Source organism: Acomys minous (assembly GCF_964271855.1).
Source record: "Acomys minous genome assembly, chromosome: 6".
NCBI classification, from domain to species: domain Eukaryota; kingdom Metazoa; phylum Chordata; class Mammalia; order Rodentia; family Muridae; genus Acomys; species Acomys minous.
In genome coordinates this window covers 26,669,156-26,692,889 of record NC_140487.1, presented here as the reverse complement: position 1 = coordinate 26,692,889, position 23,734 = coordinate 26,669,156, and the positions used below count along the sequence as shown (strand labels likewise).

Sequence of the window (23,734 nt, the reverse complement as noted above, 5' to 3'; positions counted from 1 at the left end):
TGCATTTAGCTGTTTGAGGCCACACGTTAACTGATTAAGTGGCTGTGGGAAGAGTTTTCTTAGAGGGTATTGAATGTTCCTCCCTGCCCCCAACTCCTCCACCCCTCTCCCCTTCCCACCACCCCCCACCCCTCCCCCCCCCACCCCCCAGCTCCCGTAGGAGAAGCTATGATTCAGATGAGAGACGTGCTTTCAATCCCTGTAGCATGGGTGGACAGATGCCCTGGCTTGCCCTCCTGCTGTGGTGGAGATCACCAACAGTGGCCACCATCTGTCATAGATGCTTTCCCCTAGTCTCCCAAGAAGCTCAGCCACGTTTCAACCCTTTCTTCCTCTTGCGAAGTTGCATTCCTTCATACATTCTACTGTCTGATATAAAATTATTGTTTTGATTCAAATTTGAACCTTTTAAACTTCCTTTAAATAGTAAAGTCCTAATAAGTTTTTTAAAATTAGGATTTAACTAGAGAATACCAGAAAGCAATCAAATCTTTTATAACTGAGTCAAGGTTATATTCATCATATATTTCAAATCATGAATAGTTGATTCATCACATTTGAGAAAAGCCTGCTTTATTTGAGCAAGGAATGTCTAAACACATCTTAGCATTTTAAAAGACAAGACCTTTTGTAGTTAGCTCCTCCTGGGAGAATGAGGTTGCATTGAAAGTAACTCATCTTTCCATATTTCTCCTGAAAACCAAGCTTTGTTCATCCAGCCTGCCAAGACTTCATGATTACATCTCTGACCTCTACAGCTAATACGAGTTAACCTGTCGCATTTATTAATAACCTCATATGTTCTAGATTTGACCGTGTAGACCATTATCCCTACCTCTCTTTTTCCTGAAATAATATTTGTATATGTCTGTGTTCATGTGTGTGTCTTGTTTTCTGACTCTGAAATGTTTATTATGCCTTAGACAGTTACCCCAGGGAGATTATGTAAAAAAGCCTGGAGATGGCGACTCTTTTTATAGCGACATTCCTCCCGGAGTCAGCACAAACTCAGCATCTAGTTCTAAGAAGAGGTCTGCTTTTTTGTCGCATTTTCAGATCTCCACCTGTTCCATCACACATTATTCCATTAGTCAGAACATTTCATTATTTTGCAGCAGGTTTGATTACTTCTTCCTTCTTTCTTGAATGTTGAAAGAGTATCCCTTGTTCTTTGACTACTCTACTTCACAATGCCATATGCTCAGGACCACTTCCTCTAAAAATCAGGCCACCAAGTCAAAATGAAACAAAACAACCCCAAATCCGTATAGAAACCCCAGGGTTCTCCCTGCCATGTTACCCGTGGCTTACAAAACTAAACATAGCGTTTGAAAATATTTTTCGATGGTGAGCTTTATGTCATGGCTGGTAGTCAAAGAAAAAGGGTACTGCCATGCTTCAATATAAAGGCAATTAAGATAAATTGGTAAATAAGTGCTGCATTGAATAGTTTTTATTTTTTATTTTTTTGTATATTTCAAAGCTAAGCTTGCTGTGAAAAAAAAGATTGCTTCTCTGTGAATCATATATTTTAATATTATGATTATATTTTTTTCGGGAATGGTTATTTATAGACTTTTTAGCTTTCATCTTAGTTGAAAAAATTAAGTATAGTTATTATTTGCCTGAGATTTATAATAGCATAGGCAGGATTACTATATTATTTATATCTCAAACTCTAATAATAAATTCTTGTTCTAGCATCTTAGTATGTCTGACACCTTTCCAAAGCCTGTATGCTTTATACTCAGTTGACAGTAGAGGACTAGGAGAACTCAACAGGATGTTTCACAAGATGGCACCTATCTTCACATGAGAGGAAACCAAAATATTCTGTAGAAAAAAAATTTTAAGTTTTCATTGAGGTGTAAAGAAATGGAGAAAAATTTTCAGTTGATCCACTCATAAATCTGGGCACAATTGTTGCTTGTAGACTGATGGAGCTAGTTTATTGAGAGGGAACACGGTCTCTTCTGATAGTCTAGGCAGAGTGGGTGACCTGTGCTCAGTCCTGATAGGCATTGACGATGGAAGGATGCAGAGCAGTTGATCAGTGAGAACTTTCTCAGCATAATCCCTTAGCTAACAGGACTCAAAGCAAACATTGCATTGGTTTTGAGCCCAGGAGTACTTGCCATAGCACACACTCTACAGAGCACAGAGAGCAGCTCTTGGCCTATTATTGAGGGCTTGTTGGCTAAAAGAATATGACTGGGGATCTACAAGCATCCTCTGATATAAACATTTTCTTGGTCCAATACAGAATTGTGAATTGAATAAAAGTAAAAAATGGAGAAATCTGTGGGCTTTAGGAACACCCATTGCCTCTTCATACAAAATATTGACTTGGCAAGTAGAAAATGATGTTGAAAAAGCTCCAACATAGGAAATTAGTGTGTATTAACTGTGCCCAGGTTCTGCTTGCTCTCAGTCAGAGGAGTCTTTTCCCAGTAATTAACCAGAATGTTTCTCGGGAACGTGGCTTAAGCATAGTGCCATTTCCTCCAGCTCCCAGTGAGGAGCTTTAGGATGCTTGAGAGAGATTCCCAGAGTTTGGAAAACATAACAGTGGGTTCCGATGCTTAGTGGGTCAAAGCGTATCAGGTCACTAGGCTTCAGACTGTAGCACAGCTCTTTTCATTTATGGTATAAGGTAGGTGGGTTAGTTTTAGTTCTTACAGCTAATTCATTTACTAATAGTAGGATAGAGATAGCAGACTGGCTCAATGGTACATGGGCTTTGTGAGAGATATCTCCATGACAAGAATCCAATTCAATTCAGTTAGCCAACATGCATTATGTTCATTGGAGGCATATTTGTTTAGAAAAATACCAACTCTCAGATAATAATTTTATTTATTTAAACCCGTATATCACTTTAATAAAGTTAACCAGGTTCAGTTGAGCACATTTTATGTAATCTCTTAAAAGTCCATGTTCTCATAATATTTGAATGGAAACCATTGCTTTACAATTAAGAAACATCTATGGTGGTACCCCATTATAAGCCCGCCACTGGGGTGATGTGCCTGTAATACTTGCTGCATTTGTGCTGTGTTGCTGTGTTCTGGAGAATGTAAATTGGCCTGCATTGTATCCTGATACTTTTTCATTTCTGACTGTTGTAATGGGGTTCCATTGTATTTGACTTTTCTTAAATTGAATGTTGTGTAATTCTGCCTTCTTCATGAAGATTTTCATGTTTTCTTCATTCTTTCATTTCAGATTTATTTATTTATTTATTTTATTTAATGTATGGTAATGCTCAGAAATTTTGCTTAGTGATTCCAAACCATTTATTTGATTATGATTTTGAACAATATACAAATAATTCTAATTTCAGGTCAAATGGACTCTCTCATTCCTGGAGTGAAAGGATTCCAGACACAAAACATATTTCAGACATCTGTGAAAACGGGAGACCGCGAAGCAACTCCTGGCAAGGTAGTGAAGAGGGGTCAGAGTGTACGACCTGGATTGGGGGTCCCTGTAAAGATGCATTTTCCCCGAGAGCGGTTCAGCTCTTATCCCCACAAAGAGGTTTAGGATGAGAGAGCAGGTGTTTGCTTTTGTTGCTCTTTGAAGTTTCCTTGATGAGAAGGGCTGGCTCCTTTAGCGAAGCAGGCAGGAAGCGTTGGAAGGTCCTGCGGTTCCACAGAGGCCCACATTCTGAGGCAATGCTGGTTATAAATTACACCCACTACAAATACCACCTAATAACACACAAAACAGCTATTTGTCTAGATGAAAACTTAGCAGTAAATGCTCTTTTACAGGTAACGTGGGAGGCAACAAAAAGAAAATCAGAGGAAAAAGATTTAGACCTCGATCTAATTCAACAGAGTAAGTTGTACCTTTAATGGGAAAGACATTTGAAGGTCCTGTGCAGTTAGTGTCAACTTAATTAATCAGAGAGTCAAAGAGCCACCTACCAAGTGCCTCTGGACTTGGTTTTGTCTTTTTAATTCTCTTTGCCCTATAAAAATTAACCTTGGCTTTTCTCTTTTACATAGGCATCTCCGCAACTGTGCCCAAACCAATATGCACTGATAGTGGGGTCTCACCCTGGCCGCGGGCTTTTTCCTCCACTCACCTGCCATTGTGGTGTTTTGGTTTCCTTTGAAGGGAATTGTGATAGCTTTCCTTTCTTCTCATCACTGGGGTCCAACCATCTCCAGGGGTCACCCTCCCTCTCCCCCGGAAGCACTAGGGAGACTCCTCACTCACTGTCCTGGAGCATGCCGGTGCTCACAGTCTGAAGCCACCACTCTGAGATCTCCATGGCTGCTATCTAAGCATTCTCTCAGACTAATGGAATGAGCTTCCCTTTTAAATTTTCCTCCTGGGGACATTTAAAAGGCCACTTAACCTAAACTTGCTCTTCAACTGAATAACTGTCACCAATGCAACCTTAACTGTTTTCAATGATAGCCAGGTTTTACGGGGGTGGGGGTGGGGTTGAAAGTTACACTTAAAGTCTTTTATAATGAACTAAGCATGGCACACTTTTGGGTGTTGTTTCTTTCTTCACTTAAGAAATGTAAGCAAAACCTAGACTCCACAAACCCTCACACTGCCCCCCACCCCCACCCCCAGCTTCCTAAGGTAAAGCACGGCCTCTAGAAATAATTACCTTGCTGTTTCCGGGGCATCTAGAATTTTCTGTTCATATCTCACTGTAGTGGCAGTTATTATTCTCAGGATCTGTGTATTACTTAAATAAAAAAGTCCGAGTAGCAGGAGTTTGTTAACTGCTTGTTAGAAACTTATGGTAGCTTTTCCATCACATACCCTGCCTTTTTCAGTCTAGGAATAATAACATTGCCCTGAAATTTGGACCTCCCACCTGAATGGTATTGTCTTGTAAGTGGCTTATCAACATTGATTAGAGGATACTTTATCTTAGAAATAATAGCAATTTCAAGTGATACCATTGCATGGTCCAGAATGGCATCATAGAACTCCATCATAGATAACTAATCTCCTAGAGTTTATCTTACGCATTCCCAAGGTGCTTGGGTGCTTTAGGGCTCACTGCAGATAAACTCTACCTGGAATGTCATTCGGTTTGTTTTGCATGAGGCCACCTGGTAAGAGGGCTCCTTAGCTTATCCTGGTTGCAGATCACAGACACAACTGTGAAATGGTCTATGGAACTTCCTCTGTGCACTGCTTAGTGTTCTAACAGCATTTCTCTAGCTGGACTTTGACAGCTTCTGAGTTGGAAAAAAAAAAGTTTAGCAGCATATAAAAGCCATGAGCTCAGGACCCAGAGAACATTTGGTATTCAACAATATTCGTGTATTTTCTAGGGCAATCATTTATTTTTTAACAATGTATGAAACTCCATTCCTCTCACGTGATAAACTTATACTCTTATCGATATCCTTTAAGAAATCTTGCCTGTGGTACAATTAGGTTCTAAAACTTAATGTGAAAATATACTAGAAGTTTCTCAGTGAAGAAGAAAGGTTCCCTCGTTCTCCTGAATTCTCTGAATTTTGGCTACATGACTCATGTTAATTACTTGGAGCCAAGTTTGTGAGGCTGATGGCCACGTTCAGAAGCTTTCCTATATGGGAACTGTCTCTGCATGCATATACACACCTTTATATACGTCTGGAAAATATGAAGTTCTGACACATAGCGTACCAAGAATTATGCTAGCAAGTTTTTATGCTTTCCATATATGCCATGCGATTACTTGTGATCTAATACTACCATTTGCATGAGTATACTAAGAGCAGAATGACGGTGGCATGGGAAGCATATCTTTTTTAAAGTTTTTTTTTTTCCCTCATAATAAGACATATTTCAGGTCTGCTTTTTCATCATCCCCTTTAGTACCACATCATCCAAAAGGATGATGAGAAATTTGGGCCTGAATTAAAACACGTACCACAAATTCATACTCTATAAAAAAACCCAAAACAACAACAACAAAACAACAAAACACCAAAGCGCTAAATGTCCTTGTTGTTACATCAGTGATTTTTGAATCTTCCTTGTCGTTGTTCATGGTATAATTTTTTGGGGGGCTTAGACTCTGTGTTATATATTGTGTTTTTACAGGAGGGAGCCCCAAGCACCCGAGCCTGGGCACTCCCTCGCCCAGACAATCCCATCCCAAGGCATAAGCCCAGGGGGCTCTGACAGCCCCCAGACAGGGAGTCTGGATCACAGGTCAGTCTCCACCTGCCCTTTCACTCTAGGCTGCCCATTAATCTCCCTCAACGTCCTGTCCTTGGCTGAGAGCAGGGTCATTTGGTCTTTGACTGAGCCCCCGTATCTGCTCAGTGGTGCTTCTGGCCCAGTCAGCACCGGCTGATTTTCTTCTGGCTTTCCATCCTGGAGAACACAGAGCTTCTCCTGTCCTGACCAGTGCTTTATTTTTATTTATTTATTTTTTGCATGTTGCACTAACAAGCCATGCTAGTCAAGCCATGTAGGCAGGTGCATTGTAGTTGATAAAGGCCCATCACCCTAGCTTTCCTGTCAGGTCCCCATGGCTGTCTTCAGCACAGCTCTGAGACAGAGAAAAAGGTCCACCATGTGCAAGTCAAGCTACATGTTTGGAAACTTTTGTGGATCTGCCAAAACACCTGTCCTTTGAGTTTTGAAGATAGCCAGTGAAAGGAACAAAGGTTTTCCCCCGGGAAGTGGCTTCCTGCCTGTGGGAAACTGGATTTGCTGTGTGGCAGCGTTTCACCTGACAACAGCTGCATGGGCTCTGCCTATAGTTATTCCGAGGCCGTTCACTTTATCAGCGATTGCATTTGCTTTGTGATTTTTTTTCTTTCTGTTCAAAGTCTCAGTGGAAATGTTCATGCAAGTTTTAAGTGGCTATTTCTGTGAAAGGTGCAAGTTGGCAATGGTTGTGGCTAAAGGCAAAACTAATGTGAGTTCCTCCTGAATCTGCAGACGTATCTTAGCAAAAATTCATATAAGCATGAAAATCAACAGAACCCTTCTTTCAGGGTGGACTCGTAATTTTTTTCAGAGTACCTTCTTTATGGCTAAAAGTAAGGAAAATGGCTGTGGATAAATTACCTGATTTGGAAATATAGTACTTTTGACTTAAATATATATATATAAATAATTCAAAGACTGAGTATGGAGGAAAGAAGCAAATCTTAACTAAAAAATTAATGTTTTATAATTTTACGAGATTTGTTTCCCAGTAAATCTTATAGAAACTGCACCTTCATTGCCTACAGCACCATGGGAGCTCCTTTTTTTTTTTTTTTTTTTTTTTAAGAAAGCCCAATAAAACCTCCAAATTCTTCCAGTGCTGAAATTGTTAAATTAAGAGTTTACTAAGGACAAATCCTAAGGTGATGTGTTTTTGCTTAGCTCCACAATTTAAAAAAAAAAAATCAAAGAAACTCTGTGGAAAACAACAACTATACCTCCAGTTTTACTGCCTTTGAGATTTGCACATCATCCTGATGGTGCCGCTGGCAGATCCATCAGGGAGATGCTAGCGGTATTCTTTGGCAGCCGTTCTTCTGGAAGGCACCTTCTGAGGGCTGTTCCTTAATGCAACCATGATCATTTTAGTCTGGAGTACACGAAGTGGAGGAAGGAACCTTGGGACTTCAATTAAATCACTAAACCTAGCTTCGGGGTCCTGGAGGCCTCCTTGAACGGCAGTTAACGCACTCGAGGACCCCTTCTGCTCAGTACAGAAGCAACGGAAAAGCACTCTACACTGAGTCCTGTTTAGGCTCTGCTACAGAGAGTAAAACAGTGCTTGTGTAAAAGGCATCTGTAACCTATAAAGAGAGCTGGGCTCTTTTAAGTTGCCTAGAGGTTTTATGTACCCAAATACCAGATTGGAACTGCAGATATCCTGACTATATCCTCAGAAAGCACCAATATTGTTTGAACACCAAGGAGCCAGTTGAGTGGTGGCTTGGAAAAACCCGCTTTCGAGCTGGGCGAATGGGACTTGTAATAACACCGTGACTGACAGAGAGGTTCTGGCTCACCGTGGGAAGCCACCGGAAGAGGCTTTCCTGGAAATGTTATACGTTATGCCTTGCTCCTTGTAGCTGAGATTACTCTCGTGCCATTGTGCAGACTGCCTCAGTGTCACCCTGTGTCCGTCCTGGTTTATTGGCCGTAGTCACTTGCATTTGGAGGGTGAAAACATCCTGGCTAAGCTTGTGCTCTGTATTTTCAGATTTTCTATCTTGTTCTGCTTTCTCTGTTCCTTCCATTGCTTCTGCAGGTATTTAAACCCATGGTTCAAAAGAGACTATAATGTAGCTAAGTGGGTAGAAGATGTGAATAAAAACACTGAAGGACCATACTTTAGGTATTTTATAAATTAATTTTATCTCCCTTTTACCTTCTCCCAGCACATACAAGCACTGTAGTGTGACTGGCTCTCTCTCTCTTTCACTCTCTCTTGTATCTCCTAATACAAGTTCCTATAGGTGGAAAGGGGCCTTGTTCATTTGCTGCCTTTTGATGTATTTGGCTTCCTTGAGCAAGTCTCGTTCTTTTCTGAATGTTTCAAATGAAGCCATTTGAAAAGGTTGCCATCTAGTGCATGCCCCTGTCACCTTCTTGAGCTTTCTAGTAGCTTTCTCTTCATTTTATGCTATGTAATGTTTTATGGGCATGAAACATACCTTCCACTAATAAAGAAGCACTATTAACCTCAACAATTTAATTTCCATAATCTAGAAGTTTCATAATAGATTTTCCTGCTTATTATTGAAGAGTGCATAGTAGCCCATAGAGAAATGCAAGGAAAAACATACAAAGAAACTAAACTGGAATTTGATTTCGAGCAGAAACAATGATTTGATTGAGCTGGAAATTGGTTTGTGAAATAATTGATCGTATAATGCAGGGATCATATTGATCATAACTGAGCTGCAGTGCGCTGGGCTTCCTTTGCCCTAGAGAGCCATTTGCTAGCAGAGAGGGTTGCTAGCAGAGACTTCTTCATAGCTTCTCAACAAAGCAGTGAGGAAATGGGTTTATGCTTCAGAAACAGGACAGAGATACAAAACACTCTTGACTAACAATGGGAACTTCCTACATCCTAAAACCTCCCCGATTTCCTCAAGTCCCAGAAGCTCGTATTACAAATCCAAGAACATTTCCTAGGCCTCTCAATGTCATTTTCCCCAATCTTTATAAATGTAAGTGATTATCCAGAGGTGAATGTCCACTTTACATCTGACCACTTTGTGGAAACTAATGCAAGGAAGAAACAGAGACCCAGGCGCTATCTTTTCTGGGCACAATTTGAGTTCGTGTTACTTATTGCCACACTAGATGAAGATGGTGATAGGCTATGTCTTTTTAGCTCTCAGTACCCATATAAGGTGGACTCTCTCTTCCAGTGTACCATTTAGTTTAGTCACGTATAGTTTGAGAAAATGATTAGAGCTACCTGCATTTTAATTTGATCCATAACTTTTGCATATACCCCAAGGAAAGCATAACCCCTGCCTGCTCACAAAAACAGATCCTGCTTTTAAAGCCCATCCTCCTCTCCTTCCTTGTCCTCTGCTTACCCAACACTGCCCCACACTGAACCCATATGCATACACTCACATTCAAACATCCCCACCTTCACCTGTAGCTCCCAAGATGGCCAACATCAAGAAGACAGGTAAGATGATTTTGATGTTATTTGGAGTCTTGGCTCACCTGCAGTGCCATTTTTTTTTTCTTTCTCTTTATCAGGCTTGTGGGCAGATTATAATTTGTACCATATCCATGAAATCCAAACAGGATGAGTGTGGTCCTACATAGGTTAGGACTTTCATGTGTAAATTGACAGCACTTTATACAGGAGTGATTTATGAAGTGGTACCCCGGAAGAGTCTATTCACCTCCCCTGGGCGAGCTGAGAAGTTGTTTTAACTCATGAATAGTCCCCATTTCTTAAAGTTAGTCCCCCCACGTCTGCCCAGAAGCTGCATGACTGAGCACCATTTGGGAAATGCTTCAGCACCCCTGGTTGCACGAGCCAAGCTGTGAGGACAATTCTGGAGGGTTCTTCTTATCTCATCCTTTTATATGATATGTTAGTACCTATGCTACAGAGTCACTATTTTTAAAAATCTATATATGTTTTGTTTAAATGTGTAATGTCCAGGGGACTCTTGTGACCTAAGTGTCCTTTGGATTCTTAAGGGTTATGGTGGGAACACTTGAAGGTCAACTCTGGGTTTGGTGGCAGTGGTGAATAATTAAGAGCCCAAGCTCTGAGGACCATGATGCTGACACAACAGAGGGGATTCCCTCCACTCTCCATCCAAGCCAACCTCCCATATGCCTGGGATTCACCAATGCTGCATTTGAGCAATCTTGGCCAAACCACAGATGGGGGCAAAGATTACCTTCTTAATCGCTCATGTGAGGTTGGTTTTGTGACATTCTCACCAAAATGTAGCAGAGAGTTTGTGACTGCAGCAAGCTGGTCCAGGATATAATAGAATCCCTTAGCTACAACGAAACACAGCAAAACCTGCAGGAGAAGTCTTGGCTGTGCTCCTTCACACAGCTTTCATGTGACAGTGCTCCACGTGTAGTGAGGCCACTGGGGAAGTGCAGGTGAAGTCAGACAGCAAGCATTGACCACACCCCCCAGATCTTGGCAGCAGTTCTGCTGGGGATACCACCTTTCAGGTCTACAGGAGATATCCGTGCTCTTGAGTGCTATCCAATTCTTACTCATTTCATCAGCATTTTTTTAGTCCACTTTCATGATCTATGGAAGCTACGTTGACTCTGCCAGTGAATTACAGACAGAAACAAAGGTGTCAAGTGCCTACTATATTTCTGTTTCTCACATCACAGTATGTAGGTGTTCTTGGCTTCTTTCTATGGCTGGAGGAACCTGGGGTACGATGAGTTACCCAAGCTAGCACAGCTGAAGAGCATCAGAGGCAGAACTAGACCTTGCCTCTGACTTCCAAATCTGTTCCTTCTCTCATTTCTCTGTGAATACTATAAGGTTGAAGAGGACCCGGAAGCTTAGATATTGACTGAGGATGCTTAAATCCTTCCAGAGCAGATTATTGTGAAATTAGATGTGAACACAAGTGAATGAGGAGCGGCCCTGTGTACCTCTCCCCTGACTTGCAGGTCTATCTTTGTAAAAAGGAGTCATGAAGTCTGATATAGTTCCAAGGTGCACCATGGTCCATGGGCACAGAAGCGCACCTTCATGACATAACTCTATGGTGCCCTCACTGTACTTACTAAGGTTTTTGTTTTTTAATGTCATGAGGATAAATGGCTAACATTTATCCCAAAATTCCCTTTGCTTTGTAAGTGAATGAACTTGGCTGACACCTGGCTAAGTGAAGCCAGATTCAAATTAAATGTCTTCCTTAGGCAATTGCGACAGACTGTCAGTTTATTTTCCCTAAACTGGTTGACTCTGCCTTGTTCTCTCCTTTTATTTTGATCTGTGATCTGGTCTTTTCCATCCACCCACCATTTTCTGTTTCCTGTATTTACACCACCAAAGATGTCCTGCTTAGTTTCTCTTCTTCCCTTCAGGCCCTGAAGTATAAATTACCTAAAATTCTACAGTGAGAACTCATGCAGAGCCATTTCTGTGGGGTTCTGAAGAATACTTCCAGTTTGCTTTGTTTTAACTCACTATTGTTTGTGCCCATGGAAAGGTATTTAAGAACAAGGCTGGGTGCTCAGCCACCCCTCACTGGAATGGTTTTGAATACTCAGTGTTGGTCATTTGCGCAGATGGCCAAATTAAGGTTGATGTGCCTAGGACATTATAAGCTAACAGCACGCGCTATGAACACACACACACACACACACACACACACACACACACACACACACTAGTGTGCCTACTGCAGCACACTAAAATGAGGACTTGTTTCCTATTACCTTAGAGTGAACAAGTAAACAAGTTTGGTTGTATATCTGAAACCTTTCCTGAATGTGGATTCTTTTAAATGCCATAAAGATTTGGCTAAAAAGCTGAATTGAGTTAATTGAAGAAGCATCTAAATGCTTGTTTTTTCCCCACTCACTATATATATATATATATATATATATATATATATATATATATTTATATTTATATACGTAATCAGTTTCCTAACAATCATGATCCTATTTCCTTTAAAAACTACTCGTTTCTAAATTATAAACACATAGCAGGAGCTTGGGGGATAGCTCGGTTGGTATCACACTTTCTGTGCTATGTGAGCTTCATCCCCAGAACCCATATAAAATAGCTGTGTTTGGAATCCCCATTCTTGGGGGACAGGGATAGGCCAATCTCTTGTGTTTAATGGCCAGGCAGTTTAATCAATAAGCCCTAGGCCTATAAGGCACAATCTCAAAAGACAGGGTAGATTGTGCCTGAGGAGGAACACCAGAGGTGGGCCTCTGTCCTATATACACAGTATACACTGTGCATATTTACTTGTATATACATCTACACACACACACACACACTGTGTTGCTCAAGTGGAACTGAAGAGAAATCAAAAGTACTATTACTCTTAGTTACTTCTACCTTCCCAGTATGGAGAGCAGAAGCCTACAAGAAACCTAACATCTGTCTGGCTGCTTTCTAGCAGTTTCTGATAGGGAGCCATCCTAAGTAATTAAAAACAACAACAACAACAACAACTATAACCAAAAACAAAACAGAAGAAGCATAAGGAGTTTTGGGTTAAAAATGAATGGGGCCACTCCTGATTTTTAAAATCAGTTTAAGAATGTTTACCTAGATCTCAGCGTATATAGAAAAAGGTATTTTCAAATGTTAAGATTGAATTTAGCATCTTAAAAAGGAGAATTAGGTTGAAAGCTGTGGGAGGGAGCCTGGTTGTGTCTAGTGTTTAATCACCGCAGTGCCAGGCTGAACCCGTGAGTTACAGTGTAGTGCTCTAGCTAGTTCAGTGGTTTCCCTTTTCAACTCTCACAGACAAGCTGGGAGCAGACATGTCTCTCCCAGCATGCCCAGCAGCCATGAGTATTGCAGTTTCAAAAGGAACATCAAACCATGTCAGGGTAAGGCCGCTGCTTCCCTGGAAAGGCCGGCGTAGGGATGAAATTAGGCCATTTTTGTATGTTCTCATCAGACTTTGTTTGGCTGGAACTCTGCACTCCTTACTGCTTGCATGCTTACTAATTTGTTATTAAAACCCCTGTATTTTCCTTTGTTCTTCATAACTAACACACTGGCAACTGAATGCATGAGTTTTGTGTGAACTAGAGTACGACTTAGCAACCAGCGGCTATATCCGTGGCTATACCCTAACAACTCAGTTGAGACGATTGTACTTAGAGAAGAAGCATTTTAAGTGGTAAAATATTAATGTGCTATTCACTTAATTTACTGTTATGAGCTCTTAGAATATTCCCCCCCCCCTTATCCCACGTTAACTTTTTCTTATGGATGAGATTTCATTATTGGCTTTGTAGTTTAAAGGAATGATTCTGTGTAGTAACAAACATTTCACCAGTGCTGTGGACTTGGGAAGCTGAGGTCACAGCGTCCCACTTCCAGAATTACGTTATCCTCCCTACTGCGCCTCCCCCCCCGCCCCGCCCCCCAGACCAAGTAGTTAAGCTGTGCTGTAGATGCTTAGTGAAGGTAGACATTAGGGGGCTTGCTCTGAAACTGCACTTTAGATATTTGAATAATGATACCAGGCATGACATGATATTTATTTCTTATATTCTCAACATCTCAGGACCCTGTCTCCTGCCAAGTCTCCTTCTTCATCGACTGGGTCTATTGCCTCCAGCAGAAAATACCCATACCCGATGCCTCCACTGCCTGATGAGGAGAAGACAGCGAACCGACAGAGTGCCAGGGTACACAGCAATTCCCACATGCTTTCTACGTGGTCCTTAGTGGCTGTCTTTGACCCTACTTTTCATACATTCCCTACTCTCTTTTTTGTTTTTGAGACAGAATTTTTGTTATTTAGCCTAGACTGGAGCCAAACTCATGAGACTCCTTATCTGGAATCATAGGCATGCACCATTGTGCCTGGTTCTAGGTTCACAATAAAAAAAAAATGCTTTGCAAAAAAAAAAATGATAAGTATATTTGAAAACATGTGCAAATTAATCTATACTGGTCTAATCTGGAAATACTTTATATATACTGTGTGTGTGTGTGTGTGTGTGTGTGTGTGTGTGTGTGTGTGTGTGTAGATATGTGCATGTGAGTGTGGGTCCCATGAAGTCCAGAAGAGGACATCATTGGATCCCGGAAGCTAGAGGTACAGGCAGTTGTCAGCTGTCTCACATAGTTCTGTGAAGCAAGCTCCAGCCCTCTGCAAGATCAGCCAGCACTCTCAGCCACTGAATCCTGTCCCCAGAGAGCCAAACTGAAAACAAATATGGAGATCTTCATCCTTATGACAAAGCATAATTTACCAGAAACTTTGTATAAATATTAAGTCCCTTGCACAGCTTAGTCATAACATCATCCAGTGCATTGATCTGTGAACTTTAGGGTAGTAGAGTTCAGAGGATCAGAACAGCCTTCAGAAGATTCAGTGATATGCAGAACTGAAAAGATCAATCACTGATGCCCGGTGCCTCTTATGGCCACTTACATTATGATGCTGCTCTTGCACGGTGGGGCGGGGGGGCAATCAAAAGGTGAAGCTTTTGAAGCTTCCACAGATGCAAATGATAAATTATATTTATCCAGTAAATAATTTTCCAACAGTCAACACAAATCCAAAACCAACCACCAGCCCAGGGACCGAGAAGCAGCTGGGCGACTTCCTTCAGGGTGTTCATCAGGAAGGGCATGGTGACACGTGCGCAATACCATGGTGATGGCCCATGGCTTCATGGTCAGAGCAACGGGCAACTGGGACATGCGCTGGGTGGCTGTGGATAGAGGAAGCCTAGTGGCTATTGGGATGGGCCTCAGTCAGAAAAACTCTTGCCTTCGCAACATAATCAGTGGCCAAGGTTCTGAATTCTTAGAGTTTTTAGTATCTGAGGGAGCTTTAGGGCCTTGTGGATCCTGCATCAAAATTATGGGGCTCAGAGTAATGTGAATTATTTGTATTTTGGGTTGCTCAACCCAGGGTTAGTTAAACACACACACACACACACACACACTCGCAGAGAGAGAGAGAGAGAGAGAGAGAGAGAGAGAGAGAGAGAGAGAGAGAGAGAGAGAGAGAAATCACTAAAAGATGGCCAAATAACTGTCATCAAAAAGTCTATACAAATTTGAAAGGACATTTTGTTCACTGTGAATTCCAGAAATGATATAAGATGACATTGAAGAAGACCTCAGATTCCCAATTCCCAGCACTCTGTTTTGGGGCGTTGTAAAGAACGTGTTTATAGACACCAGCTGTTTGTGCCCTGCTGTGTGGTAACCCAGGTTGCTGTTGGCCACATCCCTCCTCACAGCACTGGGCACTAAATCAAGCACTTCACTTCTTCCCCAGCTAAACTGCCTGCATCCTTGTTTTGCTCCGTCAGAGCTGAGTGTGTCCTCTCAGCTGTCACCATGACAAGGTGTAGATTATTAGAGGTGCTAACACATGAGAACTCGTGGAAATGACAGTTCCCTGGGAGAAATGGCGCCACCTGCTCCTCCCATGGGCTGAGCACTGGTGGTGAGGACTGCTCAGATGGTTGTCTGGTCCCACAAGCAGCAGGTCCCATTGTCAGCAAGCACCTGTCAAAGGCACATAGGTGCGGGAAGTCATGCCTCTTGCTACAGATGACATCATAGTTTGCTTTTATTTGTTTCCCACAGAGATAATCATGACAGTTTTTTCTTTCCTTTCCTTTCCATTCCTTTTCTTTTCTTTTCTTTTCTTTTCTTTTCTTTTCTTTTCTTTTCTTTTCTTTCCCAAGCTCTTAGAGGCCAAAATCCTGTCTCTCTACCACTCCTGACTACCATCTAAGCATTCTGATTTTCTTTGCCTGGGACACCCTGTAGCACTCTGATTAATTCCCTCTCTACTTTGATCCTTAGATTTGAGAGTTTCCATTGGGTTCCAAAGAAGAAAGATGTTTTTAAAAAAAAAACATTTAAGACTTTTTAGAACTTTTTCTATGTATGTGTGGTCTGTCTGCCTATATGTATGTGCATCGGGTATATTCTTTGAACCTCCAAAAGCCAGAAGAATGTGTTGGATCCTCTAGAACTGGAGTTATAAACAGTTGTGAACAGTCATGTGGCTGCTGGGAACTGAACCTGAGTCCTCTAAAAAAAAAAAAAAAAGCAGCCATTGTGCTTAACTGCTAGACCATCTCTCCAGCTCCAGAGTGGATCTTTTTAATGTAAATATTTGTAAACTCAGCCTGAGGTAGATAGCTGGAGTCATATTGGCTGGTAATATAGCACTAGCTATATTAACTGGCATAAAGGCCATTAGTAGAATTGTGAAAATTAGCCCCCTTCTCTGGTAAACTGAGATGTCTGAGTGTGCCAATGTTGTTTGCAGTCCATGGAGGTCACTGCTGCTCACCTTACAAAGTGGATCTGGCCAGACTCAGCAAGAAGGACTGGTAGCAGAAGCAAAGAGGGAGTAGGGAAGGATGAGGAACCCTTTGTCAGTCCATGCTGACATGCCAGCGCTTAGGGAACAGTTTTTGAGGAGTCAGAGGTAGAGTTGAAAGGGCATGGCCTGCTCATGGTCCCATAGTGACACTGATGAGGGTGCTGTCTGTATGGACGGAGCCTTGGCTCCACGTGGGAATCATCTGAAGCACTTCAAAATAGGTTAAACCTAAATCCCTACCAGTGAGATTTTGGTTTACTTGGTGAGGTATGCTACGAGAGCAGTGGATTTAGAAACCTTTGCAGATTAGGACTAAGGAGATGGTTCATCTGCTAACATGTTCACTGTGCAATTGTGAGGGCTTTAGGTCAAAGTTCCAGAACCCATGTAAAAGGTCAGGTATGTGCATGCCTGTAATCCTGATAGTGAGGAGGCGGAGGCAGGGGCAGAGGGAGAGGCAGAGGCAGAGAGGCAGAGGCAGAGACAGAGGCAGAGACAGAGGCAGAGACAGAGGCAGGAGCAGGGGCAGGAGGATCCCTGGAGCATGCTGGCCAGCTAGTCCTGCCAAAGCTGTGAGCCCCAAGTTCAGAGACTCCATCTTCAAAATTGAAGTAGAGAATCATGGACATTGACCTTTCATCTCCAAATGCGTGTGTACCCTCATATGTGCACACACATGAACATATATGCATGTAACACACACACACACACACACACATTTTCTCAGATAGGCTTACACAGCTGTGATTGAAAACCACTATTCTAGCTGGCAGTATACTGTGTGTAATAAAACAAAATAAGTAACTTAAAAATAATACTTTAAAAACTTGTAATTTAAGATGTAATATTTATTCAAAATTTTAGGTAACATGAAATGAGGATGAGAGGGGTTTGTGGTTTTTTTTGTTTTTTTTGTTTTTTTCTTTTATCTAAAGGTGGCAGTTTTTAGAACAGTTGATGCAGGATCTGGAAGATGGCTCAGCGAGCAGGGAATGTGCTGTGGAGGCATGCAGACTGGAGTTTAAATCCCCAAATTCCACATGAAGAGCTAAGCATGCATGCATGTGCCTGTGTGGACAGGAGTTCACTGGCCAGTGAGATGCCCTGTCTCAAGGCAGTAAGCTGTGTGCACGGTGCTAAAATAAGTTATCCAAAGGCCTTGTCTGGCGTCCTCATGCACAAAGAAGGAATATTAATAGCAGGCTTAGGAGCGAGCTCAAAGTTTGTGTACTTCTTATATCCATCTATTAGACAAGAGCATGGACCACAGTTAACTGATGTACGGTTGAGATCCTTCGTCATAGCTAGAAAGTCTACTACGGCTTTCACAGTGTATGATTTTACTTTCCTCTGTTTGCAGCTCTGGGAGACATCCATTTAAGAACAACTGTTTACAAGCGACACATCAAAACTGTTTACTTCTACTTTTATAGAGACCCAGCCACCCACCATCACTACAAATCTATCTGCTCTTCAGACAACTGAAAACTCTGAGAGACCAGAGGACAGGAAGCCACGGGTCATACCTGGACGGGAAGCCACGGGTCGTACCTAGATGCCATTTTCTTTTTGTCACTGGCTTAAAGTTTTACCAAATGGTGAAAAGCACTACTGGAATGTTAACCACTTATGGTCTGGTATTGGTATGTTAATGGATAATCTGCATGACAGGTCTATGTAGACTATCAATGAAATTAACTCACATGACCCAAATTAGCAGGTTTTCCTGAGGGACAGAAGTGGATTCAGAACTGGGCATTCTGAAACACATCCCCATTGCAAACAGTAATGCCATATGCATGAAGCTTCTGTTTATTGTTTTCCATATACAAGGAAACAACATCCCATAATAGAAACTAGCATGCTGGGCTACGGCATATAGGATTTTTTTTGCAGGACTGAAAAGCTTCGAGAGGCCAATATCCCATATGCTATCTTTAAACATGTATTTTTATTTTTATTTTTTACTTTTCATATTTATATTAGCATCAAGGACAACTGTACATATGTAAACGTTTTTAAGATTTAAGAAGTAACTGTTACACATAAGTGTATTTTGCCAAACGCCTAAAAACAGTCAGTCACAATTCTATCATTGTCCTCCGTCCTGCGGTCTTCAGAGTATAAGTGGATGATGTTGTAAATATAGTGGTCAATGCTGTAAAAGTATCTCTCCATAACTGGTGTTTGTCAGAAACATGTTATTTCCCTTTAAAGTGTGTACAGTGCAGGGGAGGTTTTATTGAGTAAGAGACCAAAATGCTCAAACTTCCGGCCTCTGCATCTTGCTGAAGGTAAATCTAGATGTGCCGTAGCTGTGCAGCCTCCAAACACCCTGATGCTGACAGGCCCTCTGGGAACCTGCCGTCCTGTGTACCCCACATCTAAGCCCACTGGTGTCTGCCACAGCTGCTGTTCTCGCTCAGTAGCAGAGCACATCAAAAGAATCTTACCTGGAGGCCATGGAGTCCCCTCCCCTCCAGAAAGTGTTCTGCTGAGTTTGACCAGATGCACCAAAGACATGGACCACAGCGTGGGCAGTTCCCATTTGACCAGCACCTGAGCCCCTTTTGGTCTGAAGTCTGGGTCCCTTGACAAAATCCTTGACAAAATCTGGGAAAGGAATGACCTGTTTGCACAACTTTAACGTATTTTCATCACTGGGATGTAAGTCCCAGCAGGTCATTCTGGTTGATTTTGAGCAAGACGGTGTATGGAAGCCCCAAGAGGCCATACAAGATTAAATAAAGCCTATGGCTACATAGACACAATAACTGCAAAGGTAACCGTTAGCCTGCAGAGGAAAGAGCCTGTGTTTTGAGCCCTGTAAATTTTGATTCACTAAAAAAATTAGTGTTCTATGTGAAATCTTATCATTTAAAATGAAAAATTATTAGATTGCTAAATGTGATTTTTATCATTCAAAAAGAAAACCACTCTGGTGAGATTTGAAATTGATGGGCATGCTGTAAAATATATTCTGATTTCTCACTTTTCCCTGATATTTTATGTGAGAAATGGAGTCATCAGGCAAGAACTCAGAAAGATACTCTGCATTTGACTTCTTCCAGAAGTGTCCAGGGGCACAACTTGTTTTTTATCTCTGTGTGGAATTGTCTTGGGTGTCCAAGCTGAAGGGCCAGACTAGAAGGCAGTGGTGTACTCAGTTCATGTTGTTTGCTGTGGTCCACTCCTCTGAAACACTTTGAAGGGATTCAAAAGCCAATTTAATCAGACAAAATTATAACAGCATTTTTCACGACAGGAAAGGGTAAAGTTTGCTGATAGCTCAATAAAACAGTCTCAGACAAAGGCATGGATGAGTGTTAAAAATGTCTCCGCATAACTTAAGGTAAGGGCAGAAAGGCAGACTGGTGACAGATGGAAAGATGTAGCAAATTGAAGTGACTTTTGATCAAGGTCACTTTTAAACGTGCACTGAATGTTTCCTGGTATTGAATATATAAAAAGCTAATATAATATAAGGTTTATTTTGACTACAAAAAAAAAAAAAGAGTTTATAGCTTTGAATGAAAGGTGCCTCGTGTAAATAGGCTTTCTAGTTATAGTTAGTGACATAAGCCCTAACTTGAAAATTCACAGCTGGCGAGCTAGTAAACCCATTATCTGTCTCCTCACCAGTCTCTCGTCACCTTCTCAGTTATTTTTTACCTGGAGTTGCTATTGAAAATTAAAACCATTATCACGTGCCTTTTTGGGAGAAATGGTTGCTCTGGTTTGGATTCAGCCTCAGAGGGAACTAGATGAAAACGTTTTGCTTAGCCTGCAGAGCGATTTTAGAAGTATGGTAGTTTCAGTGTTCTAGCCTGGGTGTCTGTGTCGAAGCATTCTTAGAGTTGTTTTTGGAATTGTCATTCCATCTCACTATATTTGACTTCACTCACTGAGGTAGACAGAGCCGGCTCACAGAATCAAGCCAAGCACAGTGGTTTTTTTTTTTTTAATGTCTATTTTGAAGAGGAACTTTGGAGCTCATGCAGCTAATATTGATACTTCCCAGTCTGCTGTGGGATCAACACTACGCAGAGGAGGGCAGGGATGTGGTCACTGATGCCAGCTCTCTTTCTAGTAATCTTGGCATCAGTGGGCCTGCGGATAGCCCAGGTGTATGAGATAGTCCATTCAGCAGGTCATTTCCACTCCCACAAAAGGGACGTTTGCGTCTGTGCACTCTGTGACCAGCAGAGGCCGGCAGTAACAGCCCTTCAAGGATGGACTGGCCAGACTCTCCTTGGATGGGAAACCCCCCTCAGCAAGATAGAAAATGACCTCCAGTCACGCGCGGTCTGTAGAAAGGGAGATATCAGAGCTGCTTATGGTGCAGCATGAAGCTTCTCAGCCCCTCACTGAGATGCTCACTGAGGAGTTAGGTATTTAGAGTTACTCAAGGCAAGCATTGCCGGGACAGGAAACAAAGGCTTGAGATGCCTTCTTAGCGGGCTTTATTCATGATGCTGCGGTCTCTTTTCCTTAAATAGTGTTTGCACAGCTCAATTCAGTGTGGACGTATATATGGAAGATTGGCGGTGTGTCTAAAATAAGCCACCCTGAAGATAAAATCAAATATTTTCTGCCTTCCCAGCAGTGGGGGTGGGGGTGGGGGTAGGGGGGGGATGCTGTGGGTTCCAGGACAGGTCCACCTGCCTTTCTTCTGTTTGTCACCTTGCATATCTGCGTGGCTTCATGCTGTCTATTTGCCCTTCTGTAGCTACAGTACCTGTTGCCCTTTTCCGATTTTGTCCTATTTCTTCCTTTACCTTTGAGCCAGGGAAAGTGTGATGTTTCTGCTCGCTTCTTCCAGGATTTCAGAGTCAAGTCCGTTCATTCATTCGTTTCTGTCAGTTTTCTATTCTCATATAGGTTCTTTCGTAACCTTAAACTTACACAGTACTTTAGATAAGCCCTTGCTGTTCAATATATCTAAAGGTAAGATTTTTTTTTTTAATCTTACTTAAATGTAAGGGCAGTTTGCAGTGTATAGGAAAAGGCAGAACCAAGTTTGCAACTGAGAAACAAGACAGCTGTCCGCACAGCCACAGGGGGGCGCCACTGGCTGCCGCTACTGGCTGCTGTGTGTGGCGCAGTCTCTAACGTCAACAGCGGCAAGCTGACTCCCATGAGCAGTGCATTTCCCGCTTTTTATGTTCCTAATTGTCTATTTCTTTAAAAAAAATTTTTTTCTTCTATACCTGTCTCCTGCTTTCCCCCTGAAATAGACAGTCAGGATGAATTTCTCATTCTTATTCTACTAGCTTTGTATGAGAAGCTGACATTCCTGTGGAAGAAGGCTTAGTTTGGGACTTGAATACGTATTTTCCTCCTGTGGGATAATTAAGCCTACTCTGATTTCAGAGACAGGGTCTTTTCTCTGGACACCAGAGAGCTAGGGACGTGGATAAACAGCTTCTCCTTTAGTGTACTGTAAGGAATTCAGGTGACATTTATGAACATTGGCTGAGGAGGCCGCAGCCCATCTGGCTGTGTGTGAGCAGCATGCTGTTACAGTATCCTGGCTGTTCCCTGTTGGCTCTTGCTTACAGTGCATGCTCTGTGGGGCAGGCACTTTGATCTCTAAGAGTTTTCCTATCACACCTGCAGATACAAGCAAAATTGTCCCAGACTTGGGAAGCAGGAGGCAGTATTTCCACTCCCATTGTAGTCATGGTTTTGTCAGGCCTCAGCATGGAACACCTAAAGTAAGCAGAAAATCAAAACGTAGAAGACCATTGTCAGTTGTAGTTCTGCCCCTCATACCCTCGGCCTTAGAGAGCAGTATCATTACTATTGGATTTGATGGCTGCATTTAGAGCCCTCCTACTTCCAACGTAGCTCCCTTGGTCAGTGTCTGCAGTGCTTTTCCTCTTGATTAGGAACATCTCCTATCATACAGGCCAAGTCTTCTTTGGCTAAAGTGAAAATTGGGAGAATCATAGGACTAGACATGCTGTCTTGACTGTGCACCTTGCAAAGCCATGATGGGTCTCAGGGTATATATACCTCAGGAAGGGAATAAAGCGGCTGAGAGTTTTAAGGGAACCTGGTCATTTAGTCTCAGCATAGGAGCACAATGGGCATCCACATGAAGCGTAAGGAAGAGGTCAAGATAGTCACTGGACATGCTGGAGGGGAGTACTGGCGCCAAGGCAGACCTACATGCTTTGCCGTTCTCTGGAGAGTTATCTTTTGAAGTATTTTACTGTCCGATGGTGTATCCCTGGCATTGTTCATAGACCTAACCACACTGGGAGGGGCTTCAAAAGTGGCTGGCACGTGGAATCAAATTCAAGCAAAATGTACTTTATTCTGTTTCATTTTTACAAAAAGGGCATACAGTGAGGCGTAGCAACCTTGTTAGTATGCACGCGTGCATCAGTTTCTGTGTTTATGAACAAAGGCTGGTCTCCCCTAAGCGTACGATGCATGCGAATGCACTCTGCCTTCAACTTATGACATTTCAGGACTTGATTTGCTTTGATGGTTGAGTTTTAAAATAACGCAAAAACCCCAAATCTTTAAATATAGCGGTGCTAAGTTTTAACAGATGACACAGAACAGAAAGTGCTGAAAGAATTCAAACACTTTGGAGTGACACAAGGGTTCCTGTTAAATTACACATGTGTATCACTGCCTGATTGGAAACCCCACTTTTCCTTTCTAATCCAGCACAATATCAAACTGTGATTCTATAACTCTATAACTGGTCTTTTTAATGGCTACAAACAACCTGAGACCTTTTTTTTTTTAAATGGGAAAAAAAGCTTTTTAACACTAACTGCAAAGTGCTTAGCAAATGGTTCCCTCTGGATAGCAGAGCATCCTTCTTCCCTGTTTAACTTGGTGGAAGACTTGCCCCTCCAAACTATCATTTCCAAAAGACAGTTTCCAAAAGCTGCTTATTTCACCTAACCGAAGCAGCTCCTATGTTAGTCGGCATTAGGTCTCTGCCAGTGTTTCCCACATCCACAGCCTCCGAGGGGTGATGCCCATCTGCAGATGACAGAAGCCACCCCACCGGGACGAGTTAACGGCATCAGTGTGGTTCATTTTGGGTAACCAGGTACTCATGTGTATATACTTAGATTTGCATCATTCAAACCTCCCTTCTGCTATTCCGCACGCACACCAGGTTCTTAGGCTATTTTAAAACGCACTGGGTTTTGGCAAACACCAAAAGAAATGTAACTGGTGATTGCTTTCTTGAG

The 23,734-nt window shown here is 42.1% G+C and overlaps 1 protein-coding gene across 19 annotated transcripts in view; it reads left to right on the top strand.

The window, feature by feature from the left end:
* Positions 1–18,058, top strand: part of ADAM22 (ADAM metallopeptidase domain 22) — a 215,659-nt gene extending 197,601 nt beyond the window's left edge. The window contains exons 27-34 of one of the 19 annotated variants that reach the window (XM_084785430.1): positions 924–1,118; positions 3,344–3,444; positions 3,777–3,843; positions 6,073–6,183; positions 8,234–8,320; positions 9,605–9,634; positions 13,713–13,836; positions 17,872–18,058. In XM_084785430.1, the coding sequence (XP_084641556.1) occupies positions 924–1,118; positions 3,344–3,444; positions 3,777–3,843; positions 6,073–6,183; positions 8,234–8,320; positions 9,605–9,634; positions 13,713–13,836; positions 17,872–17,892 (736 nt within the window). In that variant the 3' untranslated portion in view covers positions 17,893–18,058. Of the gene's footprint in view, positions 1–923; positions 1,119–3,343; positions 3,445–3,776; positions 3,844–4,013; positions 4,740–6,072; positions 6,184–8,233; positions 8,321–9,604; positions 9,635–13,712; positions 13,837–17,871 lie in introns of those variants that run through there. The other 18 variants (XM_084785443.1, XM_084785449.1, XM_084785445.1 and 15 more) reach the window with 18 other exon arrangements.
* Positions 18,059–23,734: the final 5,676 nt, after the last annotated feature.